Consider the following 26,196-nt stretch of genomic DNA (forward strand, 5'->3'; position numbering starts at 1 on the left):
AGATGTAGATACCACTGGTTCTTCACGTTCTGTAGATGTAGATGCCACTGGTTTTTCATGTTTTGTAGATGTAGATGCCACTGGTTCTTCCCATTCTGTAGGTGCCACAGGTTTTTCCTGTTCTGTTGATGTAGATACCACTGGTTCTTCACGTTCTGCAGATGTAGATGTCACTGGTTTTTCACGTTCTGTAGATATAGATGCCACTGGTTCTTCACGTTCTGTAGATGTAGATGCCACTGGTCCGTCACGTTCTGTAGATGTAGATGCCACTGGTTGTTCACGTTCTGCAGATGTAGATGCTACTGGTTTTTCACGTTCTGTAGATGTAGATGCCATTGGTTTTTCATGTTTTGTAGATGTAGATGCCACTGGTTCTTCCCGTTCTGTAGGTGCCACAGGTTTTTCCTGTTCTGTTGATGTAGATGCCACTGGTCCGTCACATTCTGTAGATGTAGATGTCACTGGTTCTTCCCGTTCTGTAGGTGCCACAGGTTTTTCTTGTTTTGTTGATGTAGATACCACTGGTTCTTCACGTTCTGGAGGTGCCATAGGTTCTTCATGTTCTGTTGATGAAGATGCCACTGATTCTTCATGTTCTGCAGATGTAGATACCACTGGTTCTTCACGTTCTGTAGATGTAGATGCCACTGGTTTTTCATGTTTTGTAGATGTAGATGCCACTGGTTCTTCCCGTTCTGTAGGTGCCACAGGTTTTTCCTGTTCTGTTGATGTAGATGCCACAGGTTCTTCACGTTCTGCAGATGTAGATGTCACTGGTTTTTCACGTTCTGTAGATATAGATGCCACTGGTTCTTCACGTTCTGTAGATGTAGATGCCACTGGTCCGTCACGTTCTGTAGATGTAGATGCCACTGGTTGTTCACGTTCTGCAGATGTAGATGCTACTGGTTTTTCACGTTCTGTAGATGTAGATGCCATTGGTTTTTCATGTTTTGTAGATGTAGATGCCACTGGTTCTTCCAGTTCTGTAGGTGCCACAGGTTTTTCCTGTTCTGTTGATGTAGATGCCACTGGTCCATCACGTTCTGTAGATGTAGATGTCACTGGTTCTTCCCGTACTGTAGGTGCCACAGGTTTTTCCTGTTTTGTTGATGTAGATACCACTGGTTCTTCACGTTCTGGAGGTGCCATAGGTTCTTCATGTTCTGTTGATGAAGATACCACTGATTCTTCATGTTCTGTAGATGTAGATGACACTGGTCCGCCACGTTCTGTAGATGTAGATGCCACTGGTTGTTCACGTTCTGCAGATGTAGATGCCACTGGTTTTTCACGTTCTGCAGATGTAGATGCCACTGGTTTTTCATGTTTTGTAGATGTAGATGCCACTGGTTCTTCCCGTTCTGTAGGTGCCATAGGTTTTTCCTGTTCTGTTGATGTAGATGCCACTGGTCCATCACGTTCTGTAGATGTAGATGCCACTGGTTCTTCACGTTCTGTAGATGTAGATGCCACTATGTCTTCACGTTCTGTAGATGTAGATGCCACTGGTTCTTCACGTTCTGTTGATGTCGATTCCACTGGTTTTTCATGTTCTGTAGATGTAGATGCCACTGGTTCTTCCCGTTCTGTAGGTGCCACAGGTTTTTCCTGTTTTGTTGCTGTAGATACCACTGGTTCTTCACGTTCTGGAGGTGCCATAGGTTCTTCATGTTCTGTTGATGTAGATGCCACTAGTTCTTCATGTTCTGTAGATGTAGATGCCACTGGTCCGCCACGTTCTGTAGATGTAGATGCCACTGGTTGTTCACGTTCTGCAGATGTAGATGCCACTGGTTTTTCATGTTCTGTAGATGTAGATGCCACTGGTTTTTCATGTTTTGTAGATGTAGATGCCACTGGTTCTTCCCGTTCTGTAGGTGCCACAGGTTTTTCCTGTTCTGTTGATGTAGATGCCACTGGTCCGTCACATTCTGTAGATGTAGATGTCACTGGTTCTTCCCGTTCTGTAGGTGCCACAGGTTTTTCTTGTTTTGTTGATGTAGATACCACTGGTTCTTCACGTTCTGGAGGTGCCATAGGTTCTTCATGTTCTGTTGATGAAGATGCCACTGATTCTTCATGTTCTGCAGATGTAGATACCACTGGTTCTTCACGTTCTGTAGATGTAGATGCCACTGGTTTTTCATGTTTTGTAGATGTAGATGCCACTGGTTCTTCCCGTTCTGTAGGTGCCACAGGTTTTTCCTGTTCTGTTGATGTAGATGCCACAGGTTCTTCACGTTCTGCAGATGTAGATGTCACTGGTTTTTCACGTTCTGTAGATATAGATGCCACTGGTTCTTCACGTTCTGTAGATGTAGATGCCACTGGTCCGTCACGTTCTGTAGATGTAGATGCCACTGGTTGTTCACGTTCTGCAGATGTAGATGCTACTGGTTTTTCACGTTCTGTAGATGTAGATGCCATTGGTTTTTCATGTTTTGTAGATGTAGATGCCACTGGTTCTTCCAGTTCTGTAGGTGCCACAGGTTTTTCCTGTTCTGTTGATGTAGATGCCACTGGTCCATCACGTTCTGTAGATGTAGATGTCACTGGTTCTTCCCGTACTGTAGGTGCCACAGGTTTTTCCTGTTTTGTTGATGTAGATACCACTGGTTCTTCACGTTCTGGAGGTGCCATAGGTTCTTCATGTTCTGTTGATGAAGATGCCACTGATTCTTCATGTTCTGTAGATGTAGATGACACTGGTCCGCCACGTTCTGTAGATGTAGATGCCACTGGTTGTTCACGTTCTGCAGATGTAGATGCCACTGGTTTTTCACGTTCTGCAGATGTAGATGCCACTGGTTTTTCATGTTTTGTAGATGTAGATGCCACTGGTTCTTCCCGTTCTGTAGGTGCCATAGGTTTTTCCTGTTCTGTTGATGTAGATGCCACTGGTCCATCACGTTCTGTAGATGTAGATGCCACTGGTTCTTCACGTTCTGTAGATGTAGATGCCACTATGTCTTCACGTTCTGTAGATGTAGATGCCACTGGTTCTTCACGTTCTGTTGATGTCGATTCCACTGGTTTTTCATGTTCTGTAGATGTAGATGCCACTGGTTCTTCCCGTTCTGTAGGTGCCACAGGTTTTTCCTGTTTTGTTGCTGTAGATACCACTGGTTCTTCACGTTCTGGAGGTGCCATAGGTTCTTCATGTTCTGTTGATGTAGATGCCACTAGTTCTTCATGTTCTGTAGATGTAGATGCCACTGGTCCGCCACGTTCTGTAGATGTAGATGCCACTGGTTGTTCACGTTCTGCAGATGTAGATGCCACTGGTTTTTCATGTTCTGTAGATGTAGATGCCACTGGTTTTTCATGTTTTGTAGATGTAGATGCCACTGGTTCTTCCCGTTCTGTAGGTGCCACAGGTTTTTTCCTGTTCTGTTGATGTAGATGCCACTGGTCCGTCACGTTCTGTAGATGTAGATGCCACTGGTTCTTCACGTTCTGTAGATGTACATTCTGTAGATGTAGATGCCACTGGTTCTTCACGTTCTGTTGATGTCGATTCCACTGGTTTTTCATGTTCTGTAGATGTAGATGCCACTGGTTCTTCCCGTTCTGTAGGTGCCACAGGTTTTTCCTGTTTTGTTGATGTAGATACCACTGGTTCTTCACGTTCTGGAGGTGCCATAGGTTCTTCATGTTCTGTTGATGTAGATGCCATTGGTTCTTCATGTTCTGTAGATGTAGATGCCACTGGTCCATCACGTTCTGTAGATGTAGATGCCACTGGTTGTTCACGTTCTGCAGATGTAGATGCCACTGGTTTTTCACGTTCCGTAGATGTCGATTCCACTGGTTTTTCATGTTCTGTAGATGTAGATGCCACTGGTTCTTCCCGTTCTGTAGGTGCCACAGGTTTTTCCTGTTTTGTTGATGTAGATACCACTGGTTCTTCACGTTCTGGAGGTGCCATAGGTTCTTCATGTTCTGTTGATGTAGATGCCACTGGTTCTTCATGTTCTGTAGATGTAGATGCCACTGGTCCATCACGTTCTGTAGATGTAGATGCCACTGGTTGTTCACATTCTGCAGATGTAGATGCCACTGGTTTTTCACGTTCCGTAGATGTAGATGCCACTGGTTTTTCATGTTTTGTAGATGTAGATGCCACTGGTTCTTCCCGTTCTGTAGGTGCCACAGGTTTTTCCTGTTCTGTTGATGTAGATGCCACTGGTCCGTCACGTTCTGTAGATGTAGATGCCACTGGTTCTTCACGTTCTGTAGATGTAGATGCCACTATGTCTTCACGTCCTGTAGATGTAGATGCCACTGGTTCTTCACGTTCAGCAGATGTAGATGCCACTGGTTCTTCACGTTCTGTAGATGTAGATGCCACTGGTTCTTCCCGTTCTAGAGGTGCCACAGGTTCTCCGTTTTCTGTTGATGTAGATGCCACAGGTTCTTCACGTTCTGCAGATGTAGATGTCACTGTTTTTTTTGCACATATCTCTGAAACGTTCGTAAGTCCAACGTCTGTGAGCGGAGGCAGTCTCTCTGCACAGATGCTCGGTCGTAGACGACACTCACCGTCTTGACCATTCTGGGTGTGAATCCCCTCCCTGCCGCTCGCTCCCCGTCCAGAGCAACGTTCTGTTGACGAACATCGCGGACGGCATCGTCAGGGTCAGGAACTTCGCCTCAAGCTTCTTTGTGAACGGCAAAAGTGAGTGGACACCCCCCACACGCACAAACATGTGTGAGTGGGTGTGGTTTGGTGGAGACACCCACACACACCCACCCACTCACTCACCCACCCACCCACCTACTCATCCACCCACTGATACCCCCACCTACTCATCCACCCACTGATACCCCCACACACCCACCCATCCACCCACCCATCCACCCAGCACATCCACCCACTAATCCACCCACCCATCCACCCACCCACTGGCCCATCCACCCACCTGCTTACCCACCCACCCATCCACCCACCTACACATCCATTTGCCCATCAACCCATCTATCCATCCATGTGTAATGTAGTAACTCGGCGGGAGACGACTTCACGGGTAGCACACTCTTTATTTCACCAACTTCGGTTCACAGGCGACTAACACCCACTGTAGTATCTCGGGTGACTAACACCCACTTGGTTACTCGGGTGACTAACACCCACTTGGTTACCCGGGTGACTAACACCCACTTAGCTACTCGGGTGACTAACACCCACGTGGTTACTCGGGTGACTAACACCCACTTAGCTACTCGGGTGACTAACACCCACTTGGTTACCCGGGTGACTAACACCCACTTAGCTACTCGGGTGACTAACACCCACGTGGTTACTCGGGTGACTAACACCCACTTAGCTACTCTGGCGACTAACGCCCACTTAGCTACTCTGGCGACTAACGCCCACTGAGCTACTCTGGCGACTAACGCCCACTGAGCTACTCTGGCGACTAACGCCCACTGAGCTACTCGGGTGACAAACACCCACTGAGCTACTCGGGACACACCCTGCCGGGGTGTCCGTCTCGACTGTGGGTCCCCCAGTCCCGACCCACGTGGGCGTCGAACCACGGGTCCCACAGTCTCGCCTCCGAGCCACACAGGGCCCCGGTCCCTACAAGGACAGCGGGACTAGGGGTCTCGGGGCACTATCTCTTCAACTCCGTCTTCGATCTTCAACTGGTTAACAACCCCGAGTGCTCTCGCGCGTCCCCCTTTATACCCCACCTGCGGACGTCGCTGAGAGCACCCATCCTATTTGACCAATCACTGGGCACTCGCTACGATCCTGTTTTCCCACATCTCAGCGTGCCTCACCACCCACGCCGCGCCGCCCCGTCATCCGTCACTCCCGGCGCGCGCGTCCATACCACGCCCACAACGCGTGCCCAACCCCGCACCCCGTGCCGCCCCGTGATCCATCACTGTCACAGTCGGCGCGCGTCAACACCACCACTACATCACCCCCTACCACATAGCTCGCAGCCGACCCGGCTGCTATAAAAATATACAACACCCCCTCCCCCCAGTGTGCCCCGTAACACAACAAGAAGAACAACAACCAACGTAACAACACAACACAACGCGAACACTGCGATCCGCAACCATCAACCAATGCCACTACACAACAACAGAACAATATATACAATCCGGCGAGTGACAATACCAAATGTGTATGCAGAAAAAAAAAAAAAAAAAAATTCTTCTCCCGACTCGTGCAGCGTCCCATTCTTTCCGAGCGTCCCTAGAACGGGACATGACCCCGGCAGAGGGGGAACACCGGGCGAGCTCGGTGTTGAAAAATGTCTTCATGAAAAGTGTTGTGCCCTAGCCCGAGTCCGCCTTGCCGGTCCGTCGTACGGCACCAGACGCGGTTGACCGTCCGGCGGTGCCGGCAGTTCAGGAAGGCACGGGCCAGGCATCGGGGACCCGCGCGTGCCGCGGGGTTCCGGTTCCCGACGGTCAGCAGCCGTCAGGCCCGAGACACCTGGGGGAGGGTCAGGTGGAGACACGTGAGGATCAGCCTGCGACACATCCCTCCCCGAGTCGACGGTCACATCACACGCCCGGTCGTTACGGCACAGAACGGGGTCACACGGTGCCGCATAGGGCTTCAGTCGGGAGGGGTGCACGTACCAACGGCGTTTTCCCCATTTAATCTGTATACTCTGGGGTCGTGCAACCCGCACAATTTCCACCGGTCCCCTCCAAGGTCTCAACAATTTGGGGGACATAGCCAACGGTGCATGTGGACAATGCAGCCAGGCCTTATCGCCTGGTTTCCAATCGTGCGTATGCACCCTCCGTCCATGCAATCTCTCGTTCGCGATTTGCCGAGACCGCGAATTCAATCTCGCCGCCTACCGCGCTTCAGCCAATTTGGCGATATTAAATTTGATGTGGTCTGCCAATTTTGATTTTGCACGTGGCTGGGAAATCCCCAGTTGGACGTCCATGGCCGGATCGGCCTCCCGCCCATACATAAGAAAAAATGGGGAAAACCCCGTCGCCGCATGAGGGGCCATTCGATAGGCCGCGAGTACCCCCGGCACCTGTAAGTCCCAATCAACCTGATCGTCGCAGACCTGTTGGCACAGCATAGACGTAATCATCCTGTTTAGACGCTCAACCATCCCGTCAGTCTGCGGATGGTACGGGGAAGTCCGCACTTTCTTTGTACCCAACAGGTCGCACACCTCGCGCAACAAAACGCTCGAAAAATTATTTCCTTGATCCGTCAGCAAGCGTTCGGGGGCGCCCTTGTCCAAAACATAACCCTGGACGAAGGCGTCCGCAACCGCTGCAGCCGACTGGTTGGCGAGTGGCCATGCCATGGGCCATCGGGTGAAGTACTCTACGCCAACCAGCAGGAACCTATTTCCCCTCGGCGTAGCAGGAAAGGGCCCCAAGATGTCTAACGCAACCAATTCGTTTGTGCGCGAAACTTGAATGGATTGCAGCGGTGGATTAGCTGCCAATGGTGGGGGTTTTCTTCGGGCGCACCCTACGCATCCCTTAAGAATGTTCGCCACGTCGTTACCCATCCCCGGCGAATAATAGTCTCGCTGGATTAGGGCGAGCGTTTTGTGAAAACCCAGATGCATGAGTCGTTCATGAGCAGCCAGAACGACCCTACCCCGCATAGCAAAAGGCACAACAAGCACGTGACGCCGGGACATGTTGTCCCACTTCATCAAGAGGCCCTGTCTGCACACCCAGGAACCGACCCGCGCATCCCCTAACTCGGGAGCGTCAACTTTCCGACGTAGCGTAAGCAGGGAGCTGTCGGACATTTGGAGACGGCCCCACTCAATGAGGGGCAACGATAACAGCGAGTCCCTCCCCGTGGGAGCGTCGACACCCGGGGTGTCAGTGGCGGCGAGCGCCAACTCCCGCGGTGTCGGCGACCGGGGGTTTACACCGCGCCGATCCCAGCAAACATGCGCAGTCCGTGCGCGGTGGCAACCGCGACAAGGCGTCCGCATTTGAGTGCCGTAATCCCTTGCGGTAAATCGTCGTGAATTGGTAGTCCTGAAGGACCTCCAACCATCGGGACAATTGGCTCGATGGCTGCGCCACCCGCAAAGCGTATTGGAGAGCCGCATGGTCCGTACGAACCGTAAAATGACGGCCGTAAAGATACGGCCTGAATTGCTGTGTAAAAAACACAATCGCTAACAATTCACGGCGAGTCACGCAATAGCATTGTTCGGCGGGGGAAAGAACTCTACTACCGTAGGCGACCACCCGTTCGACCCCCCCGACCACCTGTGAGAGCACTCCCCCGATACCCGTGTTGCTGGCATCCGTGTCAAGCAAAAACGGTTGTGTGAAATCGGGGTAACACAAGGGGGGAGCCTGCACCAAGGCGTCACGAAGGGAGCAGAACGCAGCCTCCTCTTCCGCCCCCCAGTGAAACCGCACACCCTTAGCCGTCAAAGCGTGCAGGGGCCTGGCTATGGTGGCAAACTGCTTGACAAAACGACGGTAATAGGAGGCGAATCCAATAAAGCTGCGAACCTCCGTGACCGAGGGTGGCGTTGGCCATGAGCTGACGCAGTGCGTCTTAGCAGGGTCTGTCGAGATCCCTGAACGACTCACGATATGGCCCAAATACCTGACCGATTCCCGAAGCAGAAAACATTTAGACGGCTTAAATTTAAGCTTAGCGAAACGCATCCTGAGGAACACCGCTCTCAGTCGCTGGAGGTGCTCCTCAAAAGTCCGGCTGAAAACGATGATATCGTCGAGATAAATCAAACAGGTGTCCCATTGGAGGCCCGACAAAACCAATTCCATGAGCCTCTGGAACGTGGCGGGAGCGGAATGTAAGCCCATGGGCAAACGGTTGAATTCAAATAGGCCACCAGGTGTCCAGAAAGCGGTTTTAGGTTTAGATTCGTTATCGAGGGGCAATTGCCAAAATCCGGAAAGCAGATCGAGTGTGGAAAAAAACTGTGCTCCCGCCAAGGCATCCAGCGACTCATCCATTCTGGGGAGCGGATACGCATCCGCCATCGAGATTTTATTTAAACGGCGGAAATCGACACAGAACCGCAAAGACCCGTCCTGTTTTTTAACTAGGACAATAGGAGCACCCCACGGACTGGAAGAGGGCGAAATAATGTCGGCCGCCAACATATCATTAACCGCCGACTGCACATGCTCCTTCTCGGCTGGCCTGAGCCGGAAGGGATTCTGTCGAATAGGGGCCGCGTCCCCCGTAGCTATGTGGTGGCGCAACAGGTCTGTGCAGCCGATATCGTACTTATGTCTGCTGAACACATCAGCAAACTCGAGTAGCAAACCCCTCAATGCTCCCAATTGCACCTTGGACAAGTTAGCAGACCCGGCACACAACGAGTCCAACCACTCTGTCCCCTCATCACTTGGAGGATGCGACTCGACACTGAAATCGGCGTGAGCAACGAGCTGTTCCTCAATGGGTAGCGGTGCGGCGTGAGCCAGCACCGTTCCCTGCGTAATTATGGCCGGCCGCGACCCCGTATTCAGGACCATTACGAACGGCTCACTGTCCCCTCTCACCATGGTTTGAGCTACCGCCAAGTCGAGGCCCCTTTTGGCCCTGTTAGACGGCCCCAACAGTACTCCCTGTGCCCCCGCACCCACCCCGAGCGGTTTCCTCAACCGAAGGGGTACCAACATTTGCGATCCCGGGGGCACCCGTACAGTCTGAGTTGCCAGCGCCTGCACCATCGCACAAACCGTGCGTATTTTGGTAGGGCTTGTCAAGAACGCAACCCGCCGTCCCGACGGAAGCTCAATGCAGGCCTGATCTATGAGAATTTTGATGGGCATTTTGGACAAAAAGTCCGTACCTAGCAAACAAGGAACGGCCAGCGATGATGATACAAAAATAGGGCCCGCCAATTTGATGTCACCAATGCAAATAGTCGCCCGAATCTGGCCGATGATCCCCAGGGATCCCCCATTCGCCGCATAAAATGGCACGTCCACAGGCAGAAGGGGTCGACTTTGGACGGGAAGAATGTTATAAATAAGGTCCGAAATGATAGTGGCCGACGCACCCGTGTCCACAAGCACCCGGACCTCAACCCCGTCAATAATCCCGGTTACCACGGACGACCCGGCCGACGCAGCCACTATCCTGTGGGCCAATTCGGACCATTCGACTGCTTGCGGGCCATGTACGGACCCCCCCCGCCGAAGTGAACCCCCGGCACCCAGCCGCTGACCCCCCACCGCCAAGCGGCGACCCGAACGTGCCGCGTATGTGGACCGGGCGTGTGAGGTGCCGCGACTAGCCGGGTTTAGTTGGGATGACTTGTGGGCCTGGTCGTCGTCCCGACGTGGTCCCGTGGCGCGCAGACGCGGGGCCCGGCACCCGGCTGCGACGTGACCCCGAAGGCCGCAGTTGTAGCAGACGACGAGGGACGTCGTAGGTTTCGGTTGCTCCAGCTTGCGGGATGAACGTGTGGGTGAACGACCTCCCGTTCTCCACTCCCCCGGACGCGATACAGCGAAGGCCTGCTCCCGATCCGCAGCTGGCTGAGGCTCGGCGATCGTGGCGGCCAGTGCCGCGTTCTCCGCCAATTTGCAGACGACCGTCGGCTTGCGCTTGAGGACCTCGTACGCGTGAATACTCGTGGCGATCGCCAGGGAGCAGATATCCATTTCGTCTGCCACATTGATGGGGACTCCCAACTCGTGGGCCAACGCCAGCAGCTGCTCCGTCACCATGGCGTCCTTCCCCTCCTTGTCCATGCGGGGAAAAGCTGCGTCCGCCAAGGCGAGCAGCGCCGTGCGATAGGCGAGCGTTGTTTCCCCAGCCACCTTCCGCCGATCGTAGAATTGGTGGCGGCAGGTCGAGGGCGGGCCGAACACCCTAGCCATCAGGTGTAGCGCGGCCTGTAGCGTTGAGCGAGACGACCTTGGGGCCGATGTGAAGGCTGCAAGCGCGTCGTCGTCGAGCATCGCTGGCAGAGCGCGCAGGGCAGTGGTGTCGGACCACCCCGACATTTCTTGATGTGCGAGGAACCTTCGGTGGAAGGCTCCCCAGTCGCCTCCGTCTGCCTTGAACGCCGACAGCGCGGGCAATCGTTGCTGGAGGACTCGGTCGTCGTCGTCGTCGGAACGATTTTCCCCCGCGCCACTGTGGTTGTACAAAATGTCGGCTCTGTCAGCAGTCGCACCCTGGAGAGCTCCGGCGCGCGCCGATGACGCGGGCCGCGCTGAGTGGAGATCTCAGGCCACGTGGTGTCCCCGTTTCCCGCCAAACAATGGCGGTGCCTCAAAAACGGCGCCAACCTCAAAACTTTTGGCGCGAAGCGCCTTCTGGCGGGAACCCTCGAGCCGCGCCGCCTCCTCCAAACCCGCAGCCGTCCCTCCGCCGGCTGGAACGGAGATCTCCGCCAAAACTGCAGCGGCGGCGAGCAGCAACTCCGCCAGGCGGGAGTGCGCGTCCTGTAGGCTGGTGTCGGAGGCGAGCTGAGCGTCGGCCATCGCCGCGAAGTGCTGCATCGGCGGCAACTCCTCGTCCTCTCCTCCCGAGGTTGGTGTCTCCGGTATGCCGTCGTCTTCCCGATCTCGCTCGTGGGTACGGGTAGTCTTCCTAGTATCCATTCTTCTTGAAGACAGGTTTACTTCTGACGCCAGTTGTAATGTAGTAACTCGGCGGGAGACGACTTCACGGGTAGCACACTCTTTATTTCACCAACTTCGGTTCACAGGCGACTAACACCCACTGTAGTATCTCGGGTGACTAACACCCACTTGGTTACTCGGGTGACTAACACCCACTTGGTTACCCGGGTGACTAACACCCACTTAGCTACTCGGGTGACTAACACCCACGTGGTTACTCGGGTGACTAACACCCACTTAGCTACTCGGGTGACTAACACCCACTTGGTTACCCGGGTGACTATAACCCACTTAGCTACTCGGGTGACTAACACCCACGTGGTTACTCGGGTGACTAACACCCACTTAGCTACTCTGGCGACTAACGCCCACTTAGCTACTCTGGCGACTAACGCCCACTGAGCTACTCTGGCGACTAACGCCCACTGAGCTACTCTGGCGACTAACGCCCACTGAGCTACTCGGGTGACAAACACCCACTGAGCTACTCGGGACACACCCTGCCGGGGTGTCCGTCTCGACTGTGGGTCCCCCAGTCCCGACCCACGTGGGCGTCGAACCACGGGTCCCACAGTCTCGCCTCCGAGCCACACAGGGCCCCGGTCCCTACAAGGACAGCGGGACTAGGGGTCTCGGGGCACTATCTCTTCAACTCCGTCTTCGATCTTCAACTGGTTAACAACCCCGAGTGCTCTCGCACGTCCCCCTTTATACCCCACCTGCGGACGTCGCTGAGAGCACCCATCCTATTTGACCAATCACTGGGCACTCGCTACGATCCTGTTTTCCCACATCTCAGCGTGCCTCACCACCCACGCCGCGCCGCCCCGTCATCCGTCACTCCCGGCGCGCGCGTCCATACCACGCCCACAACGCGTGCCCAACCCCGCACCCTGTGCCGCCCCGTGATCCATCACTGTCACAGTCGGCGCGCGTCAACACCACCACTACACATGTGAAGTATTGGAAAATGACGGCAGGAAACTCCTTGACGGGAACACACTTCTTTTATTAAATCTTGACTTGTAACAATACAACGCGTGGCCTCTCTTCTTCACAATGCGCTTCTCTTGACTCTGGATTCTGTGCTGCCGGCTCTCTGTGCCTCGTGTAGACTCCGCGCCTCGGCTACACTCCTCTCTCGCCTCGTGTAGACTCTGCGCCTCTGCTACACTCTCCACTCGCCTCGTGTAGACCTTGCATCTCTCTCTCTGGCTACACCGTATGCATACTCGGCTCGTGTAGACCTTCCTCTCTCTCTGGCTACACCGTATGCATACTCGGCTCGTGTAGACCGTTCTCTCTCGCTGGCTACACACTATACATTACTCAGCTCGTGTAGACCGTTCTCTCTCGCTGGCTACACACTATACATTACTCAGCTCGTGTAGACCGTTCTCTCTCGCTGGCTACACACTATACATTACTCAGCTCGTGTAGACCGTTCTCTCTCGCTGGCTACACACTATACATTACTCAGCTCGTGTAGACCGTTCTCTCTCGCTGGCTACACACTATACATTACTCAGCTCGTGTAGACCGTTCTCTCTCGCTGGCTACACACTTATACCTTACTCTCCTCTACTCTCCATTACTCTCCATTACTCTCCTCTCCGGGCTCTATCTCTGCACCTTCGTCTTCATTCTTAGATGGTTCCACTTCTGCCCCTGCTCCTCTGTGCATCACCTTATATACCCCTTCTTCCCGGGAGACGGAGCGGATGCGGACCTCAACGTCGGCACCGCTCCTCAGTTACCCAATCCCCACGCGCTATCCCTACGATCCGGTTCCGCTCAGCGCGTGTTTCCACTCCCCGACCAATCACACCGCGCTGCTACCCGATCACTCCCTCTGGGCGCGTCACCGGCACACAGCCAATCAGCAGCACTACCCCCACCCGCGCACTGACGCCTGCTCCTCCCCGTCAGCGCGCGTCACCACACACACACCCGTACATACGCGCTGGCACACGACATATACACCCAGCGCGTATCACCACTACATCACCCCCTCCCACATAGCTCGCAGCCGGCCCGGCTGCTAACAACAACCAACCGCGACGATAAAACGACAACCAACAAAAAAAAACCCCGTAACCTCCCGAGTGTGCCCCGTAACATAACACAACAACAACAACAACAAGAATAACTATGTACAGATTGACAATGAACCCGAAAAGTCAACAATAACACGATACGAGCAAATTCGAAACGAACGCGCCCCACGTCCCTGCGACTACACGCATTGACGAGGCGCTCCAACTGCCCCGACTCCTCACGAGGCAGGTCATGCAAAGTAGCACGACCTGGCGCGAGTCCGTCTGGCTGGTCCATCGTATGGGGCGGGACACTGACGACCGTCCGGCGGTTCCGGCTGCTCCAGACGGCGCGGAACGGGCCTGAAAGGGCCGGCCCCGCCGCGGAGATCCGGCCGCCGGTGATCGGCAGCTGTCAGTTCCTAGACACCTGGGAGCAGATCAGGCGAAAATACGTGTGGATCAGGCAGAGACATTTCCCCCTCTGGGTCGCCGGTCACGTCACACGCCCGGCCATCACGACACAAGGGGAGGCCATATGGAGGCGAGAACGGTTTCAGTCGGGAGGGGTGAACGTACCACCGGCGCTTTCCCCACTTTATCTGAACGCACTGGGGCCGTGCAACGCGCACGACCTCCACGGGTCCCCTCCACGGTCTCAACAATTTAGGCGACGTAGCCAAGGGTGCCTGAGGGCAATGCAGCCAGGCCCTGTCACCTGGTTTCCATTCGTGCATGGACACCTTCCGTGCCCGCAACCGTTCATTAGCAATTTGGCGAGCCCGCGAATTAAGCCGCGCGGCCTCCCTCGCCTCTGTCAGCTTGTGAATATTAAACTTAATATGTTCTGCCAAATTAGAATTAGTTCGTGGAGCGGACAGGCCAAGTTGCGTTTCTATTGGCGGGTCAGCTTCCCGACCGTACATCAAATAGAATGGGGAAAACCCCATAGCTGCATGGGGGGCCATTCTATACGCGGCAAGGACTCCCGGGACCTGCAGGTCCCAATCTACATGTGCCCCGCACACCTGCTGGCACAGCATGGAAGTCAAGGTTTTGTGGAGTCTCTCCACCATCCCGTCAGTCTGCGGGTGGTACGGGGAGGTACGCACCTTCTTGGTACCCAACAGATCGCACACCTCTTGCAACAATTTACTCGAAAAATTTTTACCTTGGTCGGTCAGCAGGCGTTCGGGAGCCCCCTTGTCCAGGACATAGCCCTGGACGAAGGCATCCGTCACAGCCGCTGCCGACTGGTTAGCGAGAGGCCACGCCATAGGCCATCGGGTAAAGTATTCGACCCCCACTAACAAATATTTATTCCCTCTCGGCGTGACTGGGAAGGGCCCCAAAATATCGAGTGCAACGAGCTCGTTGGTACGCGAGACCTGAATAGATTGCAGCGGTGGATTAGCTGCCACGGCCGGTGGTTTACGCCTGGCGCACTCAACGCACCCCTTCAGAATATGCACCACATCACTTCCCATTCCCGGCCAGTAATAGTCACGCTGAAGCAGGGCAAGCGTCTTGTTAACTCCCAAGTGCAAGAGGCGTTCGTGTGCCGCCAAGACAACCCTCCCCCTCACAGCGGAAGGCACCACGAGTGCGTTCCGCCGGGACAAACTGTCCCATTTCAATAACACGCCCCGCTCAAGTACATAGGAGCCGGTACGCTCCTGGTCCCCCTCGGGACCCCCAACCTTGCGGCGCAATGCTAGCAGCGAGCTGTCCGCCATCTGGAGGCGGCCCCATTCGCTGAGCGACAGCGAGAGCAGCGAGTCCCGACCCTGAGAGGCAGTGGAATCATCCCCGATCGGTGCGCCCGCTGTCGCAGCCAGTGCCCCCATCTCCCCCGCAAGCGTCGGTTTACAGCGCGCCGATCCCGACAAACACGCGCATTCATCACAAGGCAACAACCGCGACAAGCAATCGGCATTCGTGTGTCGCAACCCCTTACGGTACGTAGTCGTAAACTGATAGTCCTGGAGGACTTCCAACCAACGCGACAACTGGCCCGAGGGCTGGGCGACCCTCAATGAATACTGTAGCGCCGCGTGGTCCGTTCGGACTGTAAAGTGACGACCATAAAGATATGGCCTAAACTGCTGCACAAAAAAAACAATGGCAAGCAGCTCGCGACGGGTGACACAGTAGCGCTGCTCCGCCGGAGACAACACCCTACTACCGTAGGCGACAACTCTTTCGACACCCCCAACGACTTGGGATAGCACCCCCCCAATGCCCGTGTTGCTAGCATCCGTGTCCAGCAAAAAGGGACTGGCAAAATCGGGATAACACAAGGGTGGGGCACCCACCAAGGCGTCCCGGAGGGAGCGAAACGCGGCCTCCTCCTCCGGTCCCCATTTGAACTTCACTCCCTTCGCCGTTAGAGCGTGCAAGGGTTTTGCAATAGTGGCGAAGTGCTCAACGAACCGCCGATAATAAGAAGCAAACCCGATGAAACTACGCACGTCGGAAACGGACGTAGGTGTCGGCCACGAACCGACACAATCCGTCTTCGCGGGATCGGTGGAGATCCCCGAAGAATCGACAATGTGACCCAAGTATCTAACGGACCTACGAAGGAGGTGACATTTGGCCGGTTTAAATTTCAACTTAGCCGATCGCATTCGCAAGAACACCCCTCTCAATCGCCGGAGGTGTTCCTCAAATGTTTTACTGAAAACAATGACATCGTCCATATAAATCAAGCATGTATCCCACTGCAAGCCCGACAAAACCAGCTCCATAAGTCGCTGAAACGTCGCTGGAGAGGAGTGAAGTCCCATGGGTAACCGGTTAAACTGGAACAGCCCCCCTGGAGTCCGAAATGCTGTCTTAGGTTTCGACTCTTCGTCGAGCGGCAACTGCCAAAACCCCGATAACAAATCAAGAGTCGAAAAATATCGCGCACCAGACAATGCATCGAGGGACTCATCCATCCTGGGGAGCGGATACGCGTCAGCCACAGAGATCTTATTCAGGCGACGGAAATCAACGCAGAATCGCAGGGACCCGTCCTGCTTCTTAACCAGCACAATAGGCGCTCCCCACGGGCTAGAGGAGGGCGAAATAATATCGGCTTCTAGCATATCGTTAACAGCCGACTGAACATGTTCCTTCTCCACGGGACTCAGTCGGAAGGGATTTAGCCTGACCGGCGCCGCATCGCCCGTTTCAATGTGATGGTGCAACAAATCCGTGCACCCAATGTCATACTTATGTTTACTGAATACATCAGAGAATTCAATGAGCAACTCGCGCAGCGCACCCAACTGCGCCGCCGACAAATCGTCCGAGGCGGCACATAACGAATGGACCCACTCAAGGTCTTCCCTTGGCTCAACGTTCCGCGCGGGGCTCGAGCCCACCTGCGCAACCAACCCATCATCCCCAGGGACCTGCGCCGCGTGAGCCAGCACGGTGCCCTGCGGAATGACAGCTGGTCGCGACCCCGCGTTCAAAACCATCACAAACGGATCCCTGTCAGCCCGCACCAAAGTGTGAGCCACCGATAAATCAAGACCCCCGACAGCCTTGTTAGAAGGACCCAAAAGCATACTCTGTCCCGAAGCCTCCCTCACCCATGGTTTCCGCAACCGGAGGGGAATCAACATCTGTGAACCCGGGGGCACTTGCACTGTCTGCGTCGCCACCGCTTGTATCGTAGCGCACGCCGTCCGAATGTCAGTAGGGCCCGTCAAAAATGAAATCCGGCGACCCGATGGCAGTTCAATGCATCGTTGATCGATAAGAATTTTAATGGGCATTTTAGCCAAAAAGTCAGTGCCCAAAAGACACGGAACTGCCAAAGAAGACGAAACGAAAACGGGTCCCGACAATTTGATATCTCCAATGCAAATGGACGCCCTAACCTGACCGATAATGCCCAACGATCCCCCATTAGCGGCGTAAAATGGCACATCCACTGGAAGCAGCGGACGACATTGGACCGGAAGAATATTATAAATGAGGTCCGATATAATAGTTGCCGATGCCCCCGTGTCCACTAACACCCTAATCTCAACCCCATCAATAGATCCCGTAACAACGGACGAACCCGCCGAAGCAGCCACAATTCTATGCCCCAATTCCGCCCATTCAATGTCTCCCTGGTCCCGGCCGAACCCCCCTCGCCGAACCGAATCCCCGAACCTTAACCGGCCCTCCTCCGCCGCAACGCGGCGTCCCATGTGTGCCGAATAAACAGGCCGAGCGTGTGAGGTGCCGCGACTTGCCGGGGATTGTAGAGATGACTTGGGCTCTCGGTCGTCGTCCAGCCGAGCTCCCATGGCGCGCTGCCGCGGAGCGCGGCACCCGGACGCCACGTGGCCCCGGAGGCCGCAGTTATAGCACGTGACGAGGGTCGGAGTAGATCTTGGTTGCTCCGACTTTCGGCCCGATCGCAGAGGCGACCGGGCCCCCGGCCTCCAGTCCCCTGGTCGTCCCGTGGCGAACGCCTCCTCTCGTGGGCTGACGACTTGGGGTTCGGCGACCACCAAACCCGGGGCTGCGACGACAGCAGCGTTGCAACCAACGCCTTGCTTCCGTTGTAGGGCCTCGTGCGCTTGAATACTCGTGGCGACTCTCAAAGAAGAAATATCAATCTCGTCAGCTGTGTTGATAGGGACCCCCAGGTCCTGCGCCAACTTGAGCAGCTGCTCCAAAACCATCGCGTCTTGGCCCTCCTCGTCCATCCGAGGGAACGCAGCATCAGCAAGAGCCAGCAACGCCGTGCGATAGGCCAGCGCGGTCTCCGTGGCCGCTTTCCGTCTTGCGTAGAACTGATGGCGGCACGTAGAGGGAGGCCCGTAGACCCTGGCCAACAAACCCAGCGCATCCTTCAGCGTGGAGCGGTCCGACTTCCGTGCAGCCCTGAAGGCCGCGAGCGCATCGTCGTCCAGCATGGCGGGCAATGCCCGCAGCGCCGTAGCATCGGACCACGCTGACATCTCTTGATGCGCCAAAAACCTTCGCTGAAATTGGCCCCAGTCTCCGCCTTCCGCCTTGAAGGCTGACAACGTGGGCAGGCGCTGCTGAAAAATGAAGTCATCCGCCTCGTGGTTCCTCTCCGCCTGTCCGTCGGTGTCTAAGATGGCGGCTCCAGCAGCAGACGTAAGATGGCGGACCCCCTCGCGCGCTGATGACGTCGATGCGCGCGCTTGGGAACCCACCACCACGTGGCGCTCGCCGTTCCCGCCAAAAGTAGGCCCAGGCGCAATGGCGGGAATCCCCCATTCGTTTTGGCGGGAATCTGCGGGGCGACCTTGTAAAATGTCCCCCACCGTCCCCGCTCCTCCCGACGAGCTGATCTCCGCCAAGATGGACGCGGCGGCGAGCAGCAGCTCCGCCAGTCGGGAGTGCGCCTCACGAAGCCCGGCGTCTGTCCCCGGTCGCTCGGCCGGCGCCGTCGACGGACCCTGCAGCGTGGGCAAGTCCTCTTCCTCACCCCCCGCCACCAGCGGCCCCGAGTCGTCCAGGTCTTCCTCGCGGTCAATCCCGTGGGTCCTACGGGTCTTCCTCGTCTCCATACTTGGAAGCCCGTTTCACTTCTGACGCCAGATGAAGTATTGGAAAATGACGGCAGGAAACTCCTTGACGGGAACACACTTCTTTTATTAAATCTTGACTTGTAACAATACAACGCGTGGCCTCTCTTCTTCACAATGCGCTTCTCTTGACTCTGGATTCTGTGCTGCCGGCTCTCTGTGCCTCGTGTAGACTCCGCGCCTCGGCTACACTCCTCTCTCGCCTCGTGTAGACTCTGCGCCTCTGCTACACTCTCCACTCGCCTCGTGTAGACCTTGCATCTCTCTCTCTGGCTACACCGTATGCATACTCGGCTCGTGTAGACCTTCCTCTCTCTCTGGCTACACCGTATGCATACTCGGCTCGTGTAGACCGTTCTCTCTCGCTGGCTACACACTATACATTACTCAGCTCGTGTAGACCGTTCTCTCTCGCTGGCTACACACTATACATTACTCAGCTCGTGTAGACCGTTCTCTCTCGCTGGCTACACACTATACATTACTCAGCTCGTGTAGACCGTTCTCTCTCGCTGGCTACACACTATACATTACTCAGCTCGTGTAGACCGTTCTCTCTCGCTGGCTACACACTATACATTACTCAGCTCGTGTAGACCGTTCTCTCTCGCTGGCTACACACTTATACCTTACTCTCCTCTACTCTCCATTACTCTCCATTACTCTCCTCTCCGGGCTCTATCTCTGCACCTTCGTCTTCATTCTTAGATGGTTCCACTTCTGCCCCTGCTCCTCTGTGCATCACCTTATATACCCCTTCTTCCCGGGAGACGGAGCGGATGCGGACCTCAACGTCGGCACCGCTCCTCAGTTACCCAATCCCCACGCGCTATCCCTACGATCCGGTTCCGCTCAGCGCGTGTTTCCACTCCCCGACCAATCACACCGCGCTGCTACCCGATCACTCCCTCTGGGCGCGTCACCGGCACACAGCCAATCAGCAGCACTACCCCCACCCGCGCACTGACGCCTGCTCCTCCCCGTCAGCGCGCGTCACCACACACACACCCGTACATACGCGCTGGCACACGACATATACACCCAGCGCGTATCACCACTACACATGCACCCACCAACCCAGCCATCCACCGACCCAGCCACTTACCCATCCACTGACCCACTCACCCATCCATCTATCCATCCATCTATCCATCCATGCATCCACCCATCCACCCACCCATCCATCCACCCATCCATCCATCCACCCATCCATCCACCCACCCATCCACCCACCCACCCACCCATCCACCCACCCATCCACCCACCCATCCACCCACCCATCCAGCCACCCACCCACACACCCATCCACTCACACACCCACTCACCCACCCACTCACCCATCTATCCATCCACCCACCCATCCATCCACCCACCCACCCATACATCCATCCACCCACCCATCCATCCATCCACCACCCACCCACCCATCCACCCACCCACCCAGCCACTGACCCAGCAACCCACTCACCCACCCACCCATCCATCTATCCATCTATCCATCTATCCATCCATCCACCCACCCACCCACTCATCCACCCATTCATCCACCCACCTATCCACCCACCCAGCCATCCACCCACCCACCCAGCCATCCACCCACCCACCCAGCCATCCAGCCACCCACTCACCCACCCACTCACCCACCCACCCAGCCAGCCAGCCATCCATCCATCCATCCACCCACCCACCCACCCATCCACCCACCGACCCCCACATCCAGCCACCCACCCACACACCCATCCACCCATACACCCACTCACCCATCCATCTATCCATCCACCTACCCAGCCATCCATCCACCCACCCAGCCATCCATCCACCCACCCACCCAGCCATCCACCCACGCACCTACCCATCCATCCATCCATCCACCCACTCAGCCATCCAGCTACCCACTCACCCAGCCATCCACCCACCCATCCAGGCATCCACCCACTCTTCCACCCAGCCATACACCCACCCACCCATCCATCTATGCACCCACCCACCCATCCACCCACCGACCCATCCAGCCACCCACTCACTCACCCACTGACCTGCCCATCCAGCCATCCACCCACCCATCCACCCAGCCAGCCATCTACCCACCCACTCACCCACCCACTCACCCCCACCCAACCATCCACCCACCCACCCAGCCATCCACCCACCCACCCAGCCACCGCCCCAGCCACCCAACCCACCCACCCACCTACACACACTTACCCACCTACACACACGTACCCAGTCTACATTCATCATCATCATCACCGCTGCTGTTGTTGTCGTCTGCACAGCCTCACACGTGGGAGCAACCCTCGCATACGTGGCCCCTGAGGTGCTTCTCGGCTACCCGGCGACCTGTGCTGTGGACACATGGTCGCTGGGATGCACCGTAGCCAAGCTGGCCACCGACAGGGACCTCTTCCTCTCGTTCAGCCGCGACGACCACCTGGCATGCTGTATCGAGGTGACTGGAGAGCCTCCCTGGGGGGCCTCGAGCGACGACCTGGCCCACAGCCAGCCAGTCACCCAGCTAGTCACTCAGTCACCCCACCCTGTCAGCCAGTCACCCAACCAGCCACCCTCCCACTCACCTACCCACCCACCTACCTACCCATCCACTCACTCACCCACACACCTACCCACCCACCCACCCATCTACCTACTTACCCTCCCACTCACCCACCTACTTACCCAGCCACCCACCCACCTACACACCCACGTAACCACCCACTCACCCACCTACCTACCCACCCACTCATTCATCCACCTACCCACCCACTCGCCCACCCCCTCACCCACCCACCCACCTACTCATTGACCCACCCACCTACCCACCTAGTCACCCACCCACCTACACACCCACCGACCTACCCACCCACTCACTCACCCACCTACCCACCCACTCACCCATCCACTCACCCACCCACTCACCCACCCACTCACCCACCCACTCACTTACCCACCCACCTACGCACCCATTCACCCACCCCCCCATACCCACCCACCCACTCACCCCCCCACCCACCTACTCACCCATGATGCTAGATGCGCTGAGCAACAACGATAATGTCACGTTCAGGTCTTCCGTCGTACGGCCGATGAAAAACGTAGCTCAGTGGGACCTTACCTGGTGAAATAAAAATAATTCAGTTTTAGTGTGGGTCTCTGTGGATTCCAATGATTATATATGAGTCTCTGGACCTCTATGGGTCTATGTATGGGTCTCTGTGTGTCCGTATAGGTCTCTGTATGGGTCTCTGTGAATCTGTATGGGTCTCTATGAGTCCCAATGGTTCTATATAAGTCTCTGGATCTCTATGGATCTCTCTATAGGTCCCCGTGTGTAACACGCGTGTAACATCCATGTAACATGCGTGTGTCTCTCTGTGTCTCTGTCTTGAAACGGTTGCACAGATCCTGGGCATGCCTCCAAAAGAAATGGTGGAGAAAGCTCGCAAAAGAGCGGCCTACTTTGGTGAGTTGAAGGGTGGTGTGATGGTGGTGTTGTGATGGTGTAGAGGTGGTGTGGTAGTTGTGGTGGTGTAGAGATGGCAGTGGTGAGGTGGTGGTGTGGTGGTGGTGAGGTAGTGGTGAGGTCGTGGTGGAGAGGTGTTGGTGGTGGCGATGGTGGTGGTGGTGTGGTGGTGGTGAGGTGGTGGTGTGGTGGTGAGGTGGTGGTGTTGTAGGGGTAGCGGTGTGGTGGTGAGGTGGTGATGGTGTGGTGGTAGTGTGGTGGTGGTGGTGAGGTGGTGTTGTAGGGGTAGCGGTGCGGTGGTGAGGTGGTGGAGAGGTAGTGGGGGTGAGGTGGCGATGGTGGTATTGTGATGGTCCTGGTGGTGGTGTAGAGGTGGCAGTGGTGGTGGTGAGGTGGTGGTGTAGTGGTGGTGGTGATGTGGTGGTGTTGCAGGGGTAGCAGTGTGGTGGTATGGTGGTAGTGGTGGTGTAGAGGTGACAATGGTGGTGGCGAAGTGGTGGTGAGGTGGTGGTGGTGTAGGGCTAGCGGTGTGGTGGTGAGGTGGTGGTGGTGTAGGGCTAGCGGGGTGGTGGTGAGGTGGTGGTGGTGTGGTGGTGGTGAGGTGGTGGTCGTGGTTTGGTGGTGGCATAGAGGTGGTAGTGGTGAGGTGGTGGTGTTGTAGGGGTAGCGGTGTGGTGGTGAGGTGGTGGTACTGGTGGTGGGGTGGTGGTGAGGTAATGGTGGTGAGGTGTTGGTGGTGGCGATGGTGCTGGTAATGGGGTGGGGGGGCCTGGGGGGAGGGAGAGGGAAGAGCTGGGGGTTTGGGCCCACTCAGTAACGACCTGGGTGGGTCAATTAAGAACCGTCACGTGGGTGGGTAGATGGGTAGATGGGTAGGTGGGTAAGTGTGTGCATGGGTGGGTAGGTTGTTGGTAGGTTGGTGAGTGGGTGGGTAGGTGGGTAAGTGGGTGGGTAGGTGGGTATGTGGGTCAGAGGGTCGGTGGATAGGTGGGTGAGTGGATGGGTAGGTGGGTAGGTGGGTGAGTGTGTGGGTGGGTGGGTAGGTTGGTGAGTGGGTGGGTAGGTGGGTGAGTGGGTGGGTGGGTAGGTGGGTGAGTAGGTGGATAGGTGGGTGGGTGAGTGGATGGGTAGGTGGGTAGGGGGGTGAGTGGGTGGGTAGGTGGGTGAGTGGGTAGGTGGGTGAGTGAGTTGGTGGGTATGTGGGTGGGCATGTGGGTGGGTGAGTGGGTAGGTGGGTGAGTGAGTTGGTGGGTATGTGGGTGGGTATGTGGGTGGGTGAGTGGGTGGGTGGGTGATGTGGTGGTTGGTGACACTGTGCGTGGCTCTCTCTGTGTGTCTCTCTTTCCGTCTCTCTGTCTCTATTTCCATCTCTCTGTCTCTGTGTGTATGTGTCTCTCTCTCTGTCTCTCTTGCTCTTTCTCTATATCTTTGTTTATCTCTCTGTCTCTTTCTCTCTCTGTGTGTATGTATATCTCTCTCTGTCTCTGTCCTACAGACGAGGCCGGCCAGCCTCACTGCCCGGCCAGGAAACGACTCCCGGCAAGTGTCCCCCTGCATTTGGTGCTGCGGGGATGTGGAGCTCAGCTAGTGGCCTTCATTAGCAGCTGCCTGCAGTAAGAACCTAGACAAATACCCCCCATGTAGCCTCAAGCAGACTGTAGGGGCAAGTGCTGTTAGTAGTAGCGAGTAGCAGCACCTATACACAAAGATCCCCGTGTTGCCTCTACCAGGCTGTAGGGGCAAGTGATGTTATCAGTAGCAAGTAGCAGCACCGCCTATGAAGGCTACTGGCACTGTGGCACACACAGAGGAGGTGGGTGGCCAGTACCACCACGCCCGGCCACCTTTGTCTCGCCAGTGGCGATGTTTACAGACCGCTAAACCAGGTGCTCATTTGAGGCTGAGTCGACCTAGGGGAGGCCCAGGACCGTTTCAAATAATAGAATCGCTGTCAATGGTGTTGGCCGTGAGCAGGAATCTAACTCGGGTTTCTGCCGGGTTCATAGCACCACCGCTCTCCATTACACACACACACACACGTACACACATGTACAGATGGGAACATCAAATCCTCACCTCCCCTTTCACCATCCCCCCGCCCCCCCAGGTGGGATCCAGAACTCCGCATGACACCGGAGCAGGCACTGAGTCACAGCTGGCTCCAGAACGAGGCCACCCCCACCACCATCGTGGCCACCCCCACCACCATCCAGACCACCCCCACCACAATCGAGGCCACCCCCACCACCATCGAGGCCATACCCACCACCATCGAGGCCACCCCCACCACCATTGAGGCCACCCCCACCACCATCGAGGCCACCCCCACCACCATCCAGGACACCCCCACCACCATCCAGGCCACCTCCACCACCATCCAGGCCACCCCGACCACCATCCAGGCCACCCCCACCACCATCGAGGCCGCCCCAACCACCATCGAGGCCACCCCAACCACCATGGAAGCCACCCCCACCACCATCCAGGCCACTCCCACCACCATCGAGGCCACCCCCACCACCATCGAGGCCACCCCAACCACCATCGAGACCACCCCCACCACCATCGAGGCCAACCCCATCACCATCGAGGCCACCACCAGCAAGGCCACCCCCACCATCAGCGAGGCCACCCCCATCAGCATCGAGGCCACCCCCACCACCAGCGAGGCCACCCCCACCACCATCCAGGCCACCATCAGCGAGGCCACCCCCACCACCAGCGAGGCCACCCCCACCACCAGCGAGGCCACCCCCACCACCAGCGAGGCCACCCCCACCACCATCGAGGCCACCATCAGCGAGGCCACCCCCACCACCAGCGAGGCCACCCCCACCACCAGCGAGGCCACCCCCACCACCAGCGAGGTCACCCCCACCACCAGCGAGGCCACCCCCATCACCATCGAGGCCACCATCAGCGAGGCCACCCCCACCACCAGCGAGGCCACCCCCACCACCAGCGAGGCCACCCCTACCACCAGCGAGGCCACCCCCACCACCATCCAGGCCACTCCCACCACCATCCAGGCCACCCCCACCACCATCGAGGCCACCCCAACCACCATCGAGGCCACCCCCACCACCATCGAGTCTTTCCCCACCACCAGCGAGGCCACCCCCACCATCAGCGAGGCCACCCCCATCAGCATCGAGGCCACCCCCACCACCGGCGAGGCCACCCCCACCATCGGCGAGGCCACCACCGGCGAGGCCACCCCCACCACCAGCGAGGCCACCCCCACCACCATCCAGGCCACCATCAGCGAGGCCACCCCCACCACCAGCGAGGCCACCCCCACCACCAGCGAGGCCACCCCCACCACCAGCGAGGCCACCCCCACCACCATCGAGGCCACCATCAGCGAGGCCACCCCCACCACCAGCGAGGCCACCCCCACCACCACCACCAGCGAGGCCACCCCCACCACCAGCGAGGTCACCCCCACCACCAGCGAGGCCACCCCCATCACCATCGAGGCCACCATCAGCGAGGCCACCCCCACCACCAGCGAGGCCACCCCCACCACCAGCGAGGCCACCCCCACCAC

The 26,196-nt window shown here is 56.6% G+C and overlaps 1 protein-coding gene across 1 annotated transcript in view; it reads left to right on the top strand.

Annotated features, from left to right (window-relative positions):
• Positions 1-24,991, top strand: part of LOC144942834 (dual specificity tyrosine-phosphorylation-regulated kinase 4-like) — a gene marked incomplete at its 3' end in the record, with an annotated part of 68,823 nt that extends 43,832 nt beyond the window's left edge. The window contains exons 8-12 of the mRNA XM_078869838.1: positions 4,603-4,684; positions 21,463-21,635; positions 22,586-22,646; positions 24,142-24,259; positions 24,754-24,991. Of these exons, the coding sequence (XP_078725964.1) occupies positions 4,603-4,684; positions 21,463-21,635; positions 22,586-22,646; positions 24,142-24,259; positions 24,754-24,991 (672 nt within the window). The remainder of the gene's footprint in view (positions 1-4,602; positions 4,685-21,462; positions 21,636-22,585; positions 22,647-24,141; positions 24,260-24,753) is intronic.
• Between the last annotated feature and the right edge of the window lie 1,205 nt (positions 24,992-26,196).

Source organism: Lampetra fluviatilis, chromosome 28 (assembly GCF_964198595.1).
Source record: "Lampetra fluviatilis chromosome 28, kcLamFluv1.1, whole genome shotgun sequence".
NCBI classification, from domain to species: Eukaryota; Metazoa; Chordata; class Hyperoartia; order Petromyzontiformes; family Petromyzontidae; genus Lampetra; species Lampetra fluviatilis.